This window comes from Mustela nigripes, chromosome 5 (assembly GCF_022355385.1).
Source record: "Mustela nigripes isolate SB6536 chromosome 5, MUSNIG.SB6536, whole genome shotgun sequence".
NCBI classification, from domain to species: domain Eukaryota; kingdom Metazoa; phylum Chordata; class Mammalia; order Carnivora; family Mustelidae; genus Mustela; species Mustela nigripes.
Genome location: NC_081561.1, coordinates 44,193,734 through 44,214,212, shown reverse-complemented (window position 1 = coordinate 44,214,212; position 20,479 = coordinate 44,193,734). Strand labels below are relative to the sequence as shown.

Here is a 20,479-nt window from a genome sequence, read left to right as displayed (position 1 = left end):
TGAAATTAATAATTATTGCTCTAAATTCTGGGAAGGGCTAATGAACTTAATAAGATCCCATCTTCATGGCACTCAAACACTAGTAGAAGACAGACATTAAGTAGACTAATAAAATGGTGTGCCATTTTTTACAGCGTTTAGGCACTGTGAAGAAAAGTAAGTGGAGTTAAGAGTCACAGTTGAGGAGAGTGGTGAGAGTTTGTTTTAGATAGAATGGAGGGGGTAACTTGTGAGGTATAATTTAAAGTGATAGGAACTTTTTTTTGGAGGACTGGGTAGCGTGTAGTCTAAAGGTTTCAAGGTAGAAACAAGCTTGGTATTTGAGGAGCACAAGAGCCACAGTGGAATGGTTAGGGTAATACATGGGATAGAATAAGGGTCAAGATGAGTTCAGAGAAAATTATGTAGGAACTTTGAGGTCCTGATAGAGTTTATATTTTATTCTGAATGTAATGGGAAAACTTCAGAGGATTTTATACCAAGGGCATGATGGGTTTACTCCTGTTTTTCTGTGAAAATTGGATTGTAGGAGAATAGGACAAAATGAGGGTAGTTAGGAGTCTATAACAGTATCCTAGGGAAAAAAGGATGCAGAGATACAGTAGAGGAATGAAAAATGGTCAGATTCTGATAAATTTTATAGTAGAATTGGCAGAACTTGCTGTTGGATTAGTTATAAGTAGGTGGGTAGGTAGGTAGGTAGAGTCTTAGCAGAGGATTAACTAAATGTTGGTGCCATTTATTGAGAAAAACAGATTAGGGGAGGAAAATTGAAAAATTATGTGTGGGTGTTTTAACTTTGAGTTGCCTTTAAGATACCCAGGTAAGGATGTTTGACATAAGTGTAGAGCTTAGAGAAGACTTCAAGGGGTTGTATATAAACAAGAGATTTATCAGTGCATAGTTATTTAAAATCACGTACTTAGAAACATCTATTAAAGAGTTTGATAATGAAGAAGCAGAAGCACAGTACTTGGGGGTCATGTCAGCATTTGGAAGTTGAGAAGACAAGAACTTCCACAAAAGAGACTAAAAGCTGGTCTGTGAGGTAAGAGAACTAAGGGACCATGATGAAGTTTCAAGAAGGAGGGAATGGTCAGTTGTGTTCAGTGTTGTCTGGACATCTATTAAGGAGCATAGATCGTATGTGATTTAGTGAAATGGAAATCATTGGTGACCTTGACTAGAATGGTTTTGGTGGAGCACTGGGGATGAAAGCCAGTTCTAGTGGTTTATGGAGGAATGGAAAGTGAGGAATCAGAGATACTGATTACTGTTTTAAAGAATTTTGCTTTTAAAGGGAACCGAAGTGGTGTGGTAGTTAAAGGGATATGTGAGGTACAGAATTTTTTAAGGGAGATATAGCGTGTTTGGAAGACTATGGGAATGATCCAATAGAGAGAATTTGGTGACGTAGTTGAGGGCTTCAAAATCCATGAAAAAACAAGAGGGGATGGGATTTACATAGAAGGGTTGCTCATAAACAAGGACAGCTTACCCATTTTAACAGTAGGGAAGATGATTGTATATGGTAGGAGGGCAGATAGATGCAGGTAGGCTAGATTTGGTGATGGGAAGATGTGATAGCTGTCATTTTCTTGTTTTCTTAGTGAAATAATGAAGTGAAAAAATCAAATGAGGTTGAAGTTGGGGAAGGAGGTATTGTTGGTTTGACAAGAAAGGAGAAAAATTGTAAAATAGATGTTTTGAGACTGGAAGAGCAGATTTACTAAGAAAACTTAGTAAGATTAGGACAGCAGATTGTTATCTACCTCAGATTTGTGATTATAAATTTAAAGTGAGATCTGTTAGCATCAGTGTTTATTTTTCTCCAGTTGCTTTCAGCTGTTTGTAGGCTATTTGGGTGAAGGATAAAGTTGGCTTTTATTGGGTTTGTGGTTTTGCAAATGCAGGTGTTTTAAAGGAGAGAGGATAAAAGGGTTTAGTATGCAAGGATATGGTAATAATGTTGTACTGTCTGATCAGAGTTGCTTATGTGGGAAAATGAGGACATGAATTATAAAAATGATAGATTTAAGAATTGATGGGTCAGTGCAGGGTGAGTTGGGGGAGTAGTGCCTGGCTGGCCCAGTCAGAAGAACACTAGATTCTTGATATCGGGATTGTGAAGTCGGAGCCCCAGGTGGGGTGTAGAGATTACTTCAATAAATAAAACTTTTTAAAAATGGGAAAAAAATAAAATGGGAAAAGTGCATTTGTATTTCATAGCTTTAGGCCATTTTTTAGTCACTTAATTTGTCATTAAAATTCATTTAAATTAGAATTTCTCTTTTTTAAATTGAGGTATAATTGGTATATAACATTGTTAGTTTCAGGTGTATAACAACAATTGGATGTTTGTATATATTGGAAAATGATCACAGTAAGTCTAGTTAACATCTGTCACCATACACAGATTAGAATTTAAAAGTCAAATACTTACTTCAGTATGGAATATGGGTTCTGATCTTATTTCTAAATAGTGATTTTTAATCAGTCAGTTTTGTTTGTAAACTTATATTATGCATTAAAAAGGAAGATGTCTTTTTAAAAACAATGAGTTTTGATTATTGTTTAAATTAGGGGCTCATGAGAAGCAAGAAATAAAAAAGAAGAAAATTGAAAAGGGAATGCCTAATATGCATCCTCCTGCTACTTCTACTTCCAAGCCTTCTGCAGATCAGATCAGACAAAGTGTCAGACATTCTCTCAAAGACATTCTTATGAAAAGGTAACACACATTATTATATAGAAGATTGAATAATATATGCTTCATGTATTTGAAGAATAATTGAATTATTCTAATTTTAAGACTTACAGACTCAAATTTGAAGGTGCCAGAGGAAAAAGCAGCAAAAGTTGCCACAAAAATTGAAAAAGAGCTTTTCTCTTTTTTTCGGGACACAGATGCTAAATATAAGAATAAATACAGAAGTTTGATGTTCAATCTGAAAGATCCTAAAAACAATGTAAGTATATTTTGTTCATGTCTATAGATATTTATGCTTCCAGCTTTCCTGAATACATTGGAATTTAAGATTATAATACAGTAGATCTATAATTTATTTCTTCAATTGAGATGGACATTTTAATAGTCTTTCACTACAGAACTGAGATTATGAATTCTGCATAGTGGTGGCTAGTGTTATATAATGAGCGTATTAAAATGTAAAATACTAAGTCTGTCTTAACCTGATTTATGGGACTTTTCTTTTTGTCCCTTATTTAATCCAATTTATTAAAAATTCATTCATATGGGGGTGCCTGGGTGGCTCAGTGGGTTAAAGCCTCTGCCTTCCGCTTAGTTCATGATCCCAGCGTCCTGGGATCGAGACCCATGTCAGGCTGTCCGCTCAGCGGGGATCCTACTTCCCTCTCTCTCTCTGCCTGCTTCTCTGCCTACTTGTGATCTCTGTCAAATAAATAAATAAAATCTTTAAAAAAAAATTCATTCATATGTATTCTTTAAAATTGCTGTTAAACCAAAATTCATAATAAACATTGTATTGATACTTCTGATTTAAATCCAAAAATGGAGTAACACTCCTTAAGAAAATAAGTTACATTTAGGTAAAAAAGAATATTATTTTAAAATATTTTGTTAATTTAAATATGACTTTAATTCTAAATATCCTCTAGCAGGGAAGCAAACATTACTTGAACTGTTAATTGTTTCCTGCATTTCTTGTTTGGGTCTCAGAGGATATTTAAAAGCTGTGTATGTGTAAATACAAACTCCTTGTATATTTGCTTAAGTTTTATAAGATTTTCACATAATTGATAACAGTTTGTCAATTTGTTTAACGATATTTGCAATAGATAGAATGTGATACTAACAGCTACTTAAGAAAAATCTAGGTTATACAGTCTGTCATTATTGTCCAGGGGGTCAGATACTTCTTGAATTATATAGTCTGGAAGCTTTTTTTTTTCAGGAAGTAAACGTTTATTTCCTTTAGGTTTCTTTCATACAGTGGGTTCTTTGCTCTGAAGTCCTCTCTAAGCCGGTTAGAAATCAAAGATATGAAAAGATCTAAGATATGAAATCTTAAAAATATGAACGACAGCACATTCAGTAAAGTTTTTTTATGCAGTACATTGCTATATTCTAGGTTGGCTATTGTGACAGTGTGTTTCCTTGAGAATACTGGGAATATTCTGAGATGTTGATTTTGGGGGAAGCGGGGAGTGGGTAACCGTCTCAATAGAATTTTTGGATAGAGGTAATGGTTCTACTATACACACTTCTCCACTATGTGTTGATTTTCATATGAAAGATAAATTTTGCTGCCTTAGATGATAAGTTCCTAGAATACAAGGCTGTCATTAAATTTCTCTGTGGTAGATAATGTATAAATCATTAAACATTTGTAAATCAAGTTTTGAAATTACATCTTTATTTATTACAAGTTTTTATACAATATGTCTTCTTTATTTTAAAAATCTTTTTCTCCCTCTTCTCATCTTTAAATATATCCAGATTTTATTTAAAAAAGTACTGAAAGGAGAAGTAACCCCTGATCATCTTATAAGAATGAGTCCGGAAGAGTTGGCTTCTAAAGAGTTAGCTGCATGGAGGCGGAGAGAAAACAGACATGTAAGATTATCTATGACTATGGGTTTGACTATATCAGAACCTATATTTTTCAGCCATAGGGGAAATAAACACAGAGGTAATTTAACACAGAATGCACAGTAATACAAACTTCTTATTCCATAAATTACATATCCCCATTAACTGAGTTCTTAAATTAAATCTTGTTTTTCTTTATCTCTGCTGCTTTTTTCTCATTTTTTTCCAGTTATCAGATTACATAATAAACTTGTATTTTGTTTTGTCTTGTACATCAGAAAGATGGGAAAATAGGCACATCTTAATCACATCTGTACTTTTCAAAAATAGCATTTGAAGGTGTTATGAATATTGGTAATTTTTAGCACTAGATTAAGTCAGAATGAAAATTTTATAGGTGTGTAATCCCTTATTATTCAAAAGTTTCAGATGCCAAAAGCTCAGAGAAACAAGGGTTTCTTTCCCTTGTTTATTGATAAAACCTGATCCAAATTGGCATGTATGAATGTTCATATCTACAGAAATGTTGTGGGCTTAAATAGCTCAATACCTGCTAAACTGAGGTGTTATGTAACTTAAATAGTATGTGTACCATAGTCCATTTTTACAACTAAAAAATTCTGAAAGTAACCAATGCCACGAATTTTAATTTGGGGGTTCTGAACTTTGAAATACCTTAAAAATTAAGTGACTATGTGGCTTAGGGTTATTGTGACAGTGAGATGATCACGTTATCCACTATTTTGATTATAGCAGCCTTAGAATATTAGCTTTTTGTTCTAGGAGATAATGGTTACTAATAGTTCATATGAACTCTGCATTATTTACCTGATTCTTTTTTCCATAATACTTGCATCTCAGACATTAAGCTTCATGTAAGTCTTTTGCCAAAACTAATTTGAAGTACAAGGCCTTGATTTGATATTGAAATATTTCTTCTGCTTTCACCCTGTGTAATTTTTCCTTTTATGGTGAAAATAGTATCACCTCATCTTTTTTCCCTCCGTATCCCAAATATGCCTCTCTCTTCTGCTTTGGAACTGTGGCTGCAAGTACCATTTGCTTTGGAAACCAGCTTGTTCTTTCTTTAGGCCTTAATCTGATTTCTTTCTTTAAAGGATGATTTGCACTTAACAAAGGCAAGCTTAATGACTAGACCCATCCTTACATTTCTTAACCCATTGCACTCCTCACTACTTTTCACTATTTCTTGCTACACTTGCTTAATATTTTTTTTTTTGGTCAAATTTGTTCAATTAAGTTATCATTGTCACAAAGTAATGCTTAAGAGACAACTGAGAGGGTCTACCTGATAATTTCTGGTGTTTGAATAAACTTCCATTATTTGAGGGGGATGTTAAGAACATCAAGTTAGGAATCTGAAGAAGATAATTCTCATTTCCCTGGTGGCAGCTGGTAAAAAAACTAAATCAGAAAGCCATAAATACCATGTTTCAACCCTTTGCAAATTACACTGCACTTCAGTTGCCTCTGATTAATTTACATAGAACTTCTCAAGACTTATAACCCCAGCACTTAAAATAGTCTCTGGCATTTGTAAGTACTCAGTATGTGTTTGTTGTTTGAGAGACCATCTAAAAATTAAAAATCGGGGCGCCTGGGTGGCTCAGTGGGTTAAAGCCTCTTCCTTCGGCTCGGGTCATGATCTCAGGTTCCTGGGATCGAGTCCCGCATCAGGCTCTCTGGGAGAGGGAGTAGGGAGCCTGCTTCCTCCGATCTCTCTCTGCCTGCCTCTCTGCCTACTTGTGATCTGTCTGTCAAATAAATAAATAAACTGTTTTAAAAAAAAATTTAAAAATTATCTGTGATGTTTTCATTTTTAGATAAGCTCTTATTGTTTAAAGCTGTACATTTGGAAATATGTATATTTTAGTTGTGAAGTGTTTCTTTAAAATATTTCATTTAGACCATAGAAATGATTGAGAAAGAGCAGAGAGAAGTGGAAAGACGACCGATCACAAAAATAACTCATAAAGGTGAAATTGAAATTGAGAGTGATGCCCCAATGAAAGAACAGGAAGCAGCCATGGAGATTCAGGTAAAAATAATAAAAATGCCATGTTCTGCAGTGCTCAAAACATGAAGATTAAGGAAAGGTTGATTTGTCGAAAATGTTCTTAAAGGTGAAAGAAGAATTTTTTTAAAAAAATGTATATGTTTCAAAGTTTATTTTATTGGTCCCATGGTTTTTTGAGAGTGTTTAACAATACTCTTTCTCTGGATGTAGTGTGCAGACTACGTGCATCACAAGCACCTGTTAAACATTTGTTAAAATGTAGATTCCTGGGGTCTCTGTGGCTTGGTGAATTCTTTAGTAGGCCTAAGTAAGTGCTTCTTAGGTAGACTGGTGTGAGAGCTTGGTACAGCTTTTCTGATTTTCAAATATCAGTGAGGAAATAATACAGAATCTTGTTAGAGGCCTTAAAGAATGAGGAATGTCTGAGGTTTTGCTCTACTTTAAGTAATAATTAATACCTAGCATTTATTTTTTAAAGATAACAGTGATGGGGGGGGCACATGGGTGTTGCATTGGTTAAGCAGCTAACTCTGATTTGCTCAGGTGGTCTCAGGGTTGTGAAATTGAGTGTTGCATCAGGCTCTGTACTCAGTGTAGAGTCTGCTTGAGATTCTCTCTTCTCCTCTCCCTCACTTTCCCCCTGTTTGCTTGCTTGCTTTAAATAAATAAGTAAATAAAATCTTTTAAAAAATATATTGGAAAACATATGAATAGAACAGTTTTCATTTTAGAAAAAATCAGTATGAAATAGAAGTTGATTTTAATAATTAGGGCCAAATTTGCTGAAACATTTTACCTTTTTTTTTTTTTTTTTAAAGGAACCTACAGCTAACAAGTCCTTGGAAAAGGCAGAAGGAGCTGAAAAACAAAAAGAAGAGATTGATTCTATGTCCAAAGATACCACTAGTCAGCACAGACAACATCTTTTTGATCTTAACTGTAAAATTTGCATAGGTAATTGGAAATTTTTCATTCTGAAATGTTGCTTTTGTTTTGGAAGAGAGATACTTGTATTTGTAATTTAAGTAGGCTTTTGTTTTCTGTTAATTGGGGATGAAGTATCTGCTCACTCTCATTGAGGAGTAGCACGGTTTTTGAGTGACTGGTCTTCAGAGTTGAGGTATAGATTGATACTGTGGTATACTTTATGATCTAGAATTAATTGTACTATGTAAGATTTGATCTTAACAACCTTGGGGCAAAAGACTAAAATTTAAGCATTAGAGTAGGCATCAGAAATGTTGGGCATTCATGATGGTACTGTCATTTATTAAGTGAAGGAATAAAATAGCATTCATGTCTTATTATCATCTATAAAAAAATGGAACAAATCCCAAAATACCTTTTCTCTAGTATTCTTCTATTTGGTCATTCATTCAATAAATATTGAGTTCTTGCTGAGCACTTTGGTGCAGGGAATATAGTGGTGAAAAAGTCAGATCTTATCCAGGCTTTAAGAGAAACTGTAGCCTAGTGAGAAAGACAGGCAGGTGATGATTTGGGTTACAGAAGTATTTACAAATGTATTTAGCTAACAAGATCCAGTCTAGACTGGGGCATTGGGGAGACTGGGCCGAGGAATCTACATTTAAGCTGAGTCATGAAGGTTGAAAAGACAGGGGAACATCATTCTGAATACTGGGAATGGCATGAGCTTTGAGGTGAATTCGAGAAGAGAAGAGAGGGATATGAGTTGTTTGAAGAGAGATTTGGAGATCACATCTTGTTTGTAATACCTTTTTGCCTTTCAGAGTTCAGTTGTGACTTCTTCGTAGTAGTGAAATCAATTTAGTCAGTAGTTACCTAGCATTTCAAAAACAAAATAGAAAGTACCACAGTGAACTGCACTTAGAAAGATGAGTACCATTTTATGAGACTTTAGTTCCAGTTACTTTTATCATAAAAATACATATACACACATATACATACACATGCACACACAAACCCACAGAGATACACGTGAGTGTGTGTATTTAAGTAATGGATCATGAGATAAAATACAACTTTACCAGATCATGATCAGAAATGCTGAAAATCTTTTGTAGCTGCATTGAAGATTTTGGTCTTTTATCTAAGAGCAGTGGACAGTGACTAAGGGGTTTTACAGTAAGGGAGTGAGGTGATCAGATTGGTATTTTATGAAGATATCTCTGACTTTGAGAAGAATTACAGTGGGAGAAGCCAGGAGAGGAAGGAGAGAAACTTCATAGGAACCCTTTGTGCTAGTCCAAATGAGAGATGAAGATAGTTTTTATTAGAGTGATCATTGGAGATAGAAGTAAGTGGAGGCTTTTGAGATACTCACATTAGGTGTTATCAGTAGGTTTTGGAGGTTGACTACATTTAGGGCATAAAAAATGGGGATGTAATAAAAAATTTAAATTATATTCAGTTTATTGTTAAAAATTAGAGTATCAAGAGTTTTGTAAACTCTGGAGATGTGGCTCTCAATTTTTATTTATTTATTTTTACTGTTGTATGCTAAGGAATGATACATACCTTATTCGGTAGCATGAGAAATTCTTAGGTTAATCTATTTGCTGTCCTCCATTGGATCAGAGGCTAGATGAAATGTATCACAAATTAAGTAATTTTTCTGTAATAAAAGTAATCCTACTTTCTCAAAATTGTGTTAACAAATTTTATAATCTGTACAGTGGTAAAGACTTAAAGGGCAGAATATTTTTAGACTTCGTTATTCTTAAAGAAAATCATCCATGGTGTAGTAGTATTTTTAAGTATACCCATTTAGTTATGTCTTTAAAAATATTCTTAGTTATTTCTATTAATTTTAATCATTTCTGTGGTAATATTTCAGTAAATTTAATAGTAGCACACAAAAATACTTGTTAAACACTATTAGACCTAACCTATTTTCAGCAAGTTTGAGTGATTTCTTTTCCTTCTTAATGCTATAGCCTAAAACCAATGTCATTTTTAAACATTACTAATATTTTTCATGTTTAGTAACATGTTTAGTAAGCACTGCAGTATGCATGTATGTCATGAGTTTCTGCTATATGTAACACAAAGTAGGATACAGAGTGGTTTTATTCAGTTCTTACTTCTCAAGACTTGGGATTTGGTATAGTTTAGTTAAAAATTACTAGGGAATCACGAAACTGACTTTAGGTTTTAGTTATAAAGTTTCCATTTCAGCTTATTTAAGTTATTTAACATCATCTTTTCTTAATTTTCACATCAATTAGAGAGGTGTACTACAATGCAGTTTGAAAGATGATAGTTAAAAATTACCCAGGAAATCTAAGGTTATGCAACAATTCAGTCAGAAAAACAGTAACGTTAGAAGCAAAATGGATGATGTTATAGAAATTTCAATTTACAAATTTGGTTTATTTTTGTTTCATCTTGTGTTAGGTCGAATGGCACCACCTGTAGATGATCTTTCTCCAAAAAAAGTTAAAGTTGTTGTTGGAGTATCTCGTAAACATTCAGATAATGAAGCAGAAAGTATAGCAGATGCATTGTCTTCAACCTCGAATATTTTGGCTTCTGAATTCTTTGAAGAAGAGAAACAAGAGTCTCCCAAGTCAACATTCTCTCCCGCTCCACGGTAATTTTCTCTTAGCCATAATTTCTATAATCATCATTATAGATCTTTGCCAGATTATACTTGGATGTCTTCAAAAATAAAAAGGTAACTTATTTCTTAGGAATATTTCTTTTGAGATAGTAAGTACACCTTCTTAAACAGTAAACTAATTGAGATAAAAGAATAAGACCTAAAATTAATTTAGAGATTTGAGTCTGTATGTGGGGACTTGACATTAAATTCTGTTTAATTAATGTTGGTCCCAAGAGGCAGGAGATAGCAATTTAAGAAAAGTTGCTTGTACTTCTCTGTACCTTCATCTAAGCCAACCCGTGAAGGATGATTTTGAAAATGCAACCATGTAAGGTAAATATGAATGTAATTTTTCATAAAAAGTGAAAATCTAAACTCTTTAATCAAATAGTCTTACATATTTTGGCTTTCTTGACATGCTAAAATAGAAATAATTGATGACTTAGTAGAAAATGGATTTATTCATGAGCAGATCTTTAAGGCTGAAATTTTTTAATGTCATGTTTTAGTCCAGAGATGCCTGGAACTGTTGAAGTTGAGTCTACCTTCCTGGCTCGATTGAACTTCATCTGGAAAGGTTTTATCAACATGCCTTCTGTGGCAAAATTTGTTACCAAAGCCTACCCAGTGTCTGGTTCCCCCGAGTATTTGACAGAGGTACTGTGAACTTTTCTGCTCGGACTGATGTATGTGTTTCTAAAAGCAGTAGGAGAGAAAATATTACTACAAATAATAAAGATACTAAATGATAAATTTATTTTCATTCATAAGAAAAATATTGTTAATAGATGACAGTGATTCTTAAACCGTTCAATTAATGGAACTGTGAGTTCTTAGATAGAGTTTATGAACTGTGGATAACTATGAAAGTTTTAAACCCACATGCCCTGTACTCTAAAATGTGCTTTCCTTTGTAAAAGAATTAAAAACTAATGAGCTAGATGTCTACTTGGATTACTTGAGTTTTTCTTTAAACATAGATTTGATAAAATATTGACCTACTTAATATGGTCTTGAGTGTTAGCCTGTCAGGAAGATTTTTTCTTGTGGATAGTTCTTATTCTCCTGTTGCTTATGTTTCCCTAACTGCATGACTATAGTTCTTACTGTCTCTTTCTGTGAATGATATACAGGTTATAGTTGAAACATTATAGCAAGTTGACAGTCTCATGAGACCAATGACTAGATCATGCAAGTACCCTGGGTTTATACCTGAAGGAATAGGAAGGAACTGTAACATAATATTTATGGAAAATAAACAGTTGGACTATTATATTATGGTAAATTAGAAAAATACAACATTTTTTAACTATTTTGAAGAAAGTATTTTTCTGTGTTTATGCAGAAGGAAAATAAGTCATGTGTACTATATTTTTGCTGAGGTTATATTTTCTTTATGTTCATATCTAACATTAACTTTTCCCATTCATTCTCAGTCTGCTGACCATGAAAGCAAAAATTTAAACAAAAAAAAAATCTTTTTTCCAAAAGCCTAAATTGTATTATACCTGTTTTTGTTTTTTAAGACTGACATAAACTTTACTTTTCTTTGTATTTGGCTGAAATTAGTTTTTTAAAAATTTTTAATTTTTTTATTATTTATTTATTTATTTTAAAGATTTTATTTATTTGACAGACAGAGATCACAAGCAGGCAGAGAGGCAGGCAGAGAAAGAGGAGGAAGCAGGCTCCCCGCTGAGCAGAGAGCCCAATGTGGGCCTCGATCCCAGGACCCTGAGATCATGACCTGAGCCAAAGGCAGCGGCTTAACCCACTGAGCTACCCAGGCACCCTTAAAATTTTTTATTTTTTAATATTTATTTAATAAATTATTATTTATTAGAGAAAGTACATTTTTAAATTTAAAAATTAATTAATATATAAATATTTATTAGGGAGAGAAAGCATAAGCAGGAAGAGTAACAGAGGGAGAGGGAGAAGCAGACTCCCCTTGAGCACAGACTCCATCCCAGGACACTGAGATCATGACTTGAGCCAAACAAGGAATTGAACCACCCAGGTGCTCCTAGGCTGAAATTAGTTTACATGTAATGTGGCTTAGCTAATGCTGACCGGCTTATTTGTTTAGCATTATGTTTTATTAAACAACCTAATTTATTACTTTTATGTATAGTTTGCTTGGCAAGTAGTATTTTAGAAACAATTGATTTTTATAAGAGGAAAATTAAATGGACCCATGTTCTTCTTTTTGAACAAATCTATTTAGAAATGTTGTCTTTGGGCAAGTGGGTGGCTCAGTTGTGAGGCATCTGCCTTCAGCTCAGGTCATGATCAGGTCCAGGGATCAAGCCCTGTATGGAGCTCCCTCTTAGGGGGCAACCTGCTTCTCCCTCTCTCACTCCCCCTGCTTGTGTTCCTTCTCTCGCTGTGTTTCTCTTTGTCAAATAAATAAATAAAATCCTTTTAAAAAGAAGAAAAAGAAGTCCTAAACAATGGAATTTGATTTTAAACAAAACTGTTCACCTTTCTGAGCCAGTTTCTCTGTGGTTGCTTTCCCGAATTCTACCTCTGCTTTCTGCTTATTTTTAGTTTAGGACTAAAATCCCAAATAAATATTTAAAGCAATTAATAACTTAAATAAATGTAATTGAATTTATTATCAACTAATTGTGCTTTTTATGAATTTTCTCAGCTTCTTAGAAAAATAGAAATTTACTGATTAGTTTTAAATATTTTCAGTTACATAGTTGATTTTTATGTATAGTCATCTATTTTCAGAAAGATTCTACCATTTAAAAAATAAATTTGCATTATTACAGTGTTATTCTCTACTGTGTAAAAATATGCTCTATAATTAAATTTAATAACTTCTGAAATCCAGCTGTCAATGATTAAATGATGTCCTTGCCCATTTCACCAAGAAGAGGGGGCAGGATAGGAGGAGGTTTGAGAAGAAAAATAATATCTCTAATATTCTGATATCTGTTGTATTCTTTCTGGATTGTCAGTTTGTCATATGCTTGCCACTACCCCATTATGGTACCTGTCTTTCCTGCTGAGAACTGACATGACCTCAGATTCAATCTCGGTGGTATCTTGGGTACCCACTTTAGTTATTTGGAATTGACATTTGAGGTAAAGCCTGATTGCTACCCCTGTACTTTATGTTCTGTGATACAAATTTTTTTATTGTTTTTTATTACCATTTCAAATTAGTCTTAGAGCTAAATTTAAATGAATGATGACTCTTATATTCTGTATATGTTGCTTAACTTCATTTTTTTACTGTAGGATCTACCAGATAGTATTCAAGTAGGTGGCAGGATATCACCTCAGACAGTTTGGGATTATGTTGAAAAAATTAAAGCATCAGGAACCAAGGTAAGGAAAATGTCTTAAGTTATACTAGCATGAGAGAATATTTGAAAAGTAAATCACTGAGAGTTCTTTATGCAGGGTACCCTGGGGAGAGGAGCCAATACAAATTCTAAATCTACATATTACACCTAACATAACTGAACTAAACCCATTTGCTAAGGCTCAAAACAGTCCAGCATTCCTTTTGTGGGTTTTTCTTCCTTTCTGGTATGCTTTCTTAGTGATATCTTTGTCAGTGTTCTGGAGGAAAGGTTTTAGAATTAAGTATTGAGATTCCTCCTCGAATTAATCCTTGCTTTGATTATAGACATTTACTTAGGGTATAGACTAAGTTGCTGCAAAAAGAGACCCTAAAAGTATAGTGGCTCAAAGAATTATTTATTATTTATTTATTTATTTAAAGATTTTATTTATTTGACACAGAGAGAGAGAGAGAGAGATCACAAGTAGGCAGAGAGGCAGACAGTGAGGCGGGGGCCAGGGGGAGGAAGCAGGCTTCCTTCTGAGCAGAGAGCCCGATGCAGGGCTCAGTCCCAGGACCCTGAGATCATGACCTGAGCTGAAGGCAGAGGCTTAACCCACTGAGCCACTCAGGTGTCCCAGAAGTTTATTTTTTAATAGATCAGTGGTTCAGAGTAGTTCCAGGCTCTGGTTCTATAGGATCATTTGCAGACCAGTCTCTTATTGCTTGGCTGTTTCCAAGAGTGTTACCCTTATTGGTCAAACATGGTCAGAGCTGACTTAATCAACCTCAAGTGGAAGAATGAAGAATGCCTGTCTAGTTGTTTTAAAAGCAAGACCTGGAAATTCTTGTTACCATTTCACTTCCTCTAAATTCCATGGGCAAGAACTTTTTAGTAACGTAACTTTACGTAAGCTGTTTAGGAGGCTGGGAAATGTAATCTCTGGACATGTTGTGTCTTTTAGGCTGGGAAATGTAATCTCTGGACATGTTGTGTCTTTTAGCTGCCCAGCTAAAAGTCATCTTTTCATGATAGGAGGAAACAAAGAGAATAGATAGTTGGTGATAATTAGTAGCCTCTATCACAATATTTTTTTTCTTTTCTATTTTTTAATCATTTCTTGAACTTGTAGAATAGTGGTACACAGAAAAATTTATGTTAGAAGAAATTCTTTTTCCCTCCATGGATGATAGTTACTAGTATATTACAGACATTCAAAAAATTAAATAAGGGAACATTAATTTTTATCTTTTTCTTAAGATTAAATATGTTTAGTAAGATTAGAAATAATTCAAAATGGATGATCTCAAGCTAAAAAGAGTATATATTTTTCAATAACTGATTTTAGAATTTAATTTGATACAGTGTTAGAATACAAATAAACTTTGAAGCACTATTAAAGTGTTATAATATTTATTTGCCATTACTTTCTCATGATAGTAAAAGTCATGGGAAAGCATTCGCAAGGTGTTACCCTTGGCTGTTTTGGGAATCGCTCTTGATCTACCCATATATTTCTGCCTAGCGTTTTATAGTACGCCTCCTTCCTGAACTGATTGAAACACTATAATAGTTGGTACCTCTAAAAGAGAACAGTTTAGATGACCTTTTATAAGAGACAGAGCTGTAGTTTAGCTCATTTGCACGTTTCCTTTAGGAACTTGAATCAGTTTAGGCTTTGTAGCACTTCTGGTTCTCTCCTTCATGAACAAAACCTTCATGAAACAAAACCTAGAACCTAGAGGCACACAGATAAGTTCCCAAGTAAGCCAAATGAGTCAACAAAATTTATGGCCTTTGCGTATTTGAGTTCTGTCACCCAGCCTCTTTTATTTCTAAATCCAGTCCCTGTAAGTGGGATTCTCAGTGGATTTGAGTGGTTTTGTGTACATGGCAGGATGGTGGTGGTAAGTGATATTAATTTTCAGTATGTTGAAAACACGGGCAGCCCTTTGTGAAGGTTGTAACATATAAATATAAAAACATAAATGAGGAGATAGTGTAGATACTGAAAGACTTGGGTTTAAATATGTTTTCTATCACTGAAAATTGTGTCACCTTGAGCAAATTAATTACCTTGGGACTCAGTGTCTTATGGGACACCTTCAAATGAAACAAATGTATCAGTGGATCAACAAAGATCTTTTCCCAAGAGTTGCTTCTCTTTACTCTTTTTATCTGCATTTAAGTTGGTAAAATCGTGTTATTTGGTAATCATCATTATACAGTTTACTAGACTATTACTAATTGGGAAATGATATTTGCTGTTCTTCAGGTTATTGTTTTCAGTAATGATTTATTATTTTCTTGAATAGGAAATTTGTGTGGTTCGCTTCACACCTGTAACTGAAGAAGATCAAATTTCTTATACTTTGCTGTTTGCATACTTCAGTAGCAGAAAGCGCTATGGAGTAGCTGCGAACAACATGAAGCAGGTTAAAGATATGTACCTTATCCCTTTGGGTGCTGCAGATAAAATTCCACACCCTCTTGTGCCTTTTGATGGACCTGGTAGGTACACATTTTAGTAATAGAGTATGAATAAAATAAAGTGGGAGGTGAGACCAGAGCAACAAAATGGACTCTGCTTTCTTTCTCAGGTTCCAGCCCTCTAGAGCTGACTTGACAGGGGCAAGCCTTATGCAATAGGCTGTAATAAGCTCGATGCTAAAATATACTATTATTAATGGTTGAAAATGACTTTTAAAATTTATTTTTTTTTAATTTTTTTAAACATTTAGTTAACATGATGTGCACGCACACAAAAGCAGGGTGGACAGGGAAGGGGTGTGGCAGGGAGAGGGAGAGGCAGTCTCCCAGCCTAGGAGGGAGCCCAGCATGGAGCTCAATCCCAGGACCCTGGGATCATGACATGAGCCGAAGGCTTAACCGAGTGAGCCACCCAGGTGCTCTGAAAATGACTATTAATTGGTGTTTTCTATTTCACACAGGGCTTGAACTGCATAGACCTAATCTATTGTTGGGCTTAATTATCCGTCAGAAACTGAAGCGGCAACATAGTGCCACTGCTAGTACTAGTCATACGGCTGAGACTTCTGAAAGTGTACCAGTGGCTTTGCCACCTGATAAAAAAAGTAAAATAGATGTTTCCACAGAAGAAACACCAGAGGAAGAAAATGACTTTTTTAATTCTTTTACAACTGTATTGCATAAGCAGAGAAATAAGCCTCAGCAAACTCTTCAGGAAGACCTTCCGACAGTAATTGAACCTTTAGTGGAAGTCACCAAACAGGAGCCACCAAAACCTCTAAGATTCCTTCCTGGGGTATTGATTGGCTGGGAAAATCAGCCTTCTACTCTGGAATTAGCAAATAAACCTCTTCCTGTGGACGATATACTTCAGAGCCTTTTGGGCACTACTGGTCAGGTATATGAACAGACTCAATCAGTGATAGAACAGAACACACTCAAAGAAATTCCGTTTATAAGTGAGCAGGCTGACCCCAAAGCAGAGAAAATAGATCAAGTGGAAGCAACTGATGGTGATGCCAAGGAGGTAAAGGTTAAAGCAGATGATCTTTCAGAATCTACAGGTAATTCAGTATTAGTAGGAGAAGAAACATCAGTAATGGGGTCTTCTTCCATTTCTCCTGGACCTGTGACAAGTCTTAGCCTCAGAGGTAAGCCACCAGATGTTTCTACAGAAGCATTCTTAACAAATTTATCAATTCAGTCAAAACAAGAAGAAACTGTGGAGAATAAAGAGAGAACATTAAAAAGACAGCTGCTGCAAGATCAAGAGAATAATTTGCAAGATAATCGGACTTCAAATACTAGTTCTCCAGGCAGGTCTAATGTAGGAAAAGGAAACATAGACAGTAATGTCAGCTGCAGTGAAAACCCTGTTGCTAATACAACAAGATCCCCACAGTTTATCAACCTGAAACGGGATCCTAGACAAGCAGCAGGGCGAAGTCAGCACGTAACTGCTTCAGAAAGCAAAGATGGAGATAATTGCCGGAATGGAGAGAAACACACCCTGCCTGGTCTGTCACACAAGGAGCACTTAACAGAACAAAGCAATGTAGAGGAAAAGTTGTCTTCTGTGGAGAAAAACTCTTGTGTTCAGCAGGGTGATAATTCAGGGGTTGCACAAAACTCACCGTCAGTAGAAAACACACACACTTCTCCAACAGAACAAGCAAAGCCCTTACAGGAAGATATTTTAATGCAAAATATTGAAACCGTGCACCCATTTCGAAGAGGATCAACAGCAGCATCATCTCATTTTGAAGTTGGAAACACTTGTCAATCAGAATTTCCTTCTAAAAGCATCACCTTTACTTCCAGAAGCACCAGCCCCAGAACAAGTGCAAACTTTTCACCCATGAGGCCACAGCAGCCCAACCTTCAGCATCTCAAGTCTAGCCCCCCTGGATTTCCATTTCCAGGGCCTCCTAATTTTCCCCCACAAAGCATGTTTGGATTTCCACCACATTTACCACCCCCTTTACTTCCCCCTCCAGGGTTTGGCTTTGCTCAAAATCCCATGGTTCCCTGGCCACCTGTTGTTCATCTGACAGGCCAGCCACAACGTATGATGGGTCCCCTTTCACAAACATCAAGGTATATAGGTCCACAAAATTTTTACCAGGTTAAAGACATTAGAAGACCAGAAAGGCGCCATAGTGACCCTTGGGGTAGGCCAGATCAACAGCAACTGGATAGGCCATTTAATAGGGGTAAAGGAGATCGACAGAGATTTTATAGTGATTCACACCATTTGAAAAGAGAGCGACATGAAAAAGAATGGGAGCAAGACTCTGAAAGGCATAGACGCAGAGACAGAACCCAAGACAAGGACAGAGACAGAAAAAGCAGGGAGGAAGGGCACAAAGATAAAGAGAGGGCACGGTTATCACATGGTGATCGAGGAGCAGATGGAAAAGCAAGCCGGGATAGTAGGAATGTAGACAAGAAACCAGATAAACCTAAAAGTGAAGACCATGAAAAGGACAAAGAACGAGAGAAAAATAAACATAGAGAAGGAGAAAAGGACAGAGATAGGTACCATAAAGATAGGGACCACACTGACAGAGCTAAAAGCAAAAGGTAAAATTTGCAGGCTGCTTCAAGATTACATTTAAATAACTGAAATGTTGTATCTTAAAAACTTTATGATTGCCTGCTAGGATTGTGCCATCTTTTAAATTTTTAATACTGGTGGTTTGCAGAACAATGAAATCTGTGTGTTGGTGCAGAGTGCTCTCTGTGCCGGTGCCCATCATCCTTTCTTCATACCAACTGTCCCTAGTTCTAGGAATTTAATATTTTTAAAAGTTTTACATTGCTGTATATTCAAAGATTTGTTTTATTAATATGCAATAAAGGCTTAGAAATTTTAGTTTTATTCCTTACTTGGTAAATATGGTTAACTATGGAATATATTTACTGCCTCTAGTGAATGTCCTTTATATAATGACTAATTTGAGAGTAATGTGTGCTCTGTAAGTTTGTTTTAAATTGCACTGTTTTTAAAGAAACTGTAGAGGAGCAACAGAAAGCCAAGCAACTTCATAATCAGATTATATTAATCATTTAGTTGAGCAGTTTTTGACTAAGAATCAGACGCCCAAGGAATACATTTATTGCTTTAATCTGCACTCATTGAAGGCATTTATTACCATATACTACAACTTTGTGGTAGGCCATTTTTTTCCTTTTCATTTTTGGCTCTTTGGAAACTTGAATACTAAGCTTGTACATGATCTTGTGTTTTGCTATCCTTTTTACTGTAAAATGTAAATATTTTAAGGGATATTTTGATTCTAAATATGATAAAAGAATTTCTCACCTATTTTGTGTGTGTGATTTGAAATTCAGTAGTAAAAGTATTTCTTCTTTAAAGCTTTTCAGATACTAAACTCTTTTTCTGCCAAGTACACACAGATAATAGCTCTCTACGTTAGGCAGTAGATGAGGTGAAAAACAATTCTGTGTCATGGATTACAGGCTATTAAGATAAATCATAGAGTTCTAAAGAGGTTAGAATTGAGAACTACCAATGAAAAAGTGTGTAGGTATAACCCGGCGTAGAGGTACGTTTTTGAAAACTTGTTTAACATCAAAATTTTTGGTATACTGATCATTACAGAACTTTAAAAGAAACATGGTGTGAATCTCTGTAAGTTGTATATTTAACTCTAATTTGTTGGTGGAGACGGGCAATTATAGTTCTGAATGCTAATTTTGCTTGAAATAGCACACAGAGGCTGTTGTTAATCCAAATTTAAGTTTATTCACACTCTAAATTACCTACTATACTGCTATAATTTAAAGCAATGCTAACACTTGAGACCAAAAAAGAGAGAGGGGGGAAAAAAAACCAGTGTTTTTGCTCATCTATATTAATGAAGAAAAATATAAATCACTTCACAAAATTAAAAAGATTAAAAAAAGATAGTTTGTTTTCTTAAAAAGTCTAAAGATCGGGACGCCTGGGTGGCTCAGTTGGTTAAGCAGCTGCCTTCGGCTCAGGTCATGATCCCAGGGTCCTGGGATCGAGTCCCACATCAGGCTCCTTGCTCAGCAGGGAGCCTGCTTCTCCCTCTGCCTCTGCCTGCCATTCTGTCTGCCTGTGCTCGCTCTCTCCCCCCTCTCTCTCTGATAAATAAATAAAATCTTTAAAAAAAAAAAGTCTATAAAGATTACAGTTAAAAATAGCTTTTGAAGTTTAATCAGCTTTGCTAGTCTCACTGGAGAGAAAAGAGTGTAAGTTCAAAACCAGATATTTTGTCTAATTTGCAATAATTTGCAGCCCCTTTTTTGGTTATTATCCTCTGAAATTAATCATCATAAAAGTTCTGAAATAGGGGACTTGTTTTTAAATAAAGTGTGTTTAAGTTTGGTCTACTTTTCTTTTGGAAATTAACTTGTTAAAAAACTAGTCAGTTTGTAAATAAAACCTAAAGTCATCTTCTGCACTATTATGAAATTATTTTCAGGGTTTTACTTAAAAA

At 35.1% G+C, this 20,479-nt stretch overlaps 1 protein-coding gene across 5 annotated transcripts in view; it reads left to right on the top strand.

The window, feature by feature from the left end:
- PHF3 (PHD finger protein 3) overlaps positions 1–19,317 on the top strand; it is an 86,755-nt gene extending 67,438 nt beyond the window's left edge. For all 5 annotated transcript variants that reach the window (XM_059400185.1, XM_059400183.1, XM_059400186.1 and 2 more), the window contains 10 exons: positions 2,584–2,731; positions 2,813–2,969; positions 4,481–4,597; positions 6,501–6,632; positions 7,430–7,565; positions 9,990–10,185; positions 10,707–10,854; positions 13,450–13,539; positions 15,815–16,010; positions 16,451–19,317. In XM_059400185.1, the coding sequence (XP_059256168.1) occupies positions 2,584–2,731; positions 2,813–2,969; positions 4,481–4,597; positions 6,501–6,632; positions 7,430–7,565; positions 9,990–10,185; positions 10,707–10,854; positions 13,450–13,539; positions 15,815–16,010; positions 16,451–18,576 (3,446 nt within the window). In that variant the 3' untranslated portion in view covers positions 18,577–19,317. The remainder of the gene's footprint in view (positions 1–2,583; positions 2,732–2,812; positions 2,970–4,480; positions 4,598–6,500; positions 6,633–7,429; positions 7,566–9,989; positions 10,186–10,706; positions 10,855–13,449; positions 13,540–15,814; positions 16,011–16,450) is intronic.
- Positions 19,318–20,479: the final 1,162 nt, after the last annotated feature.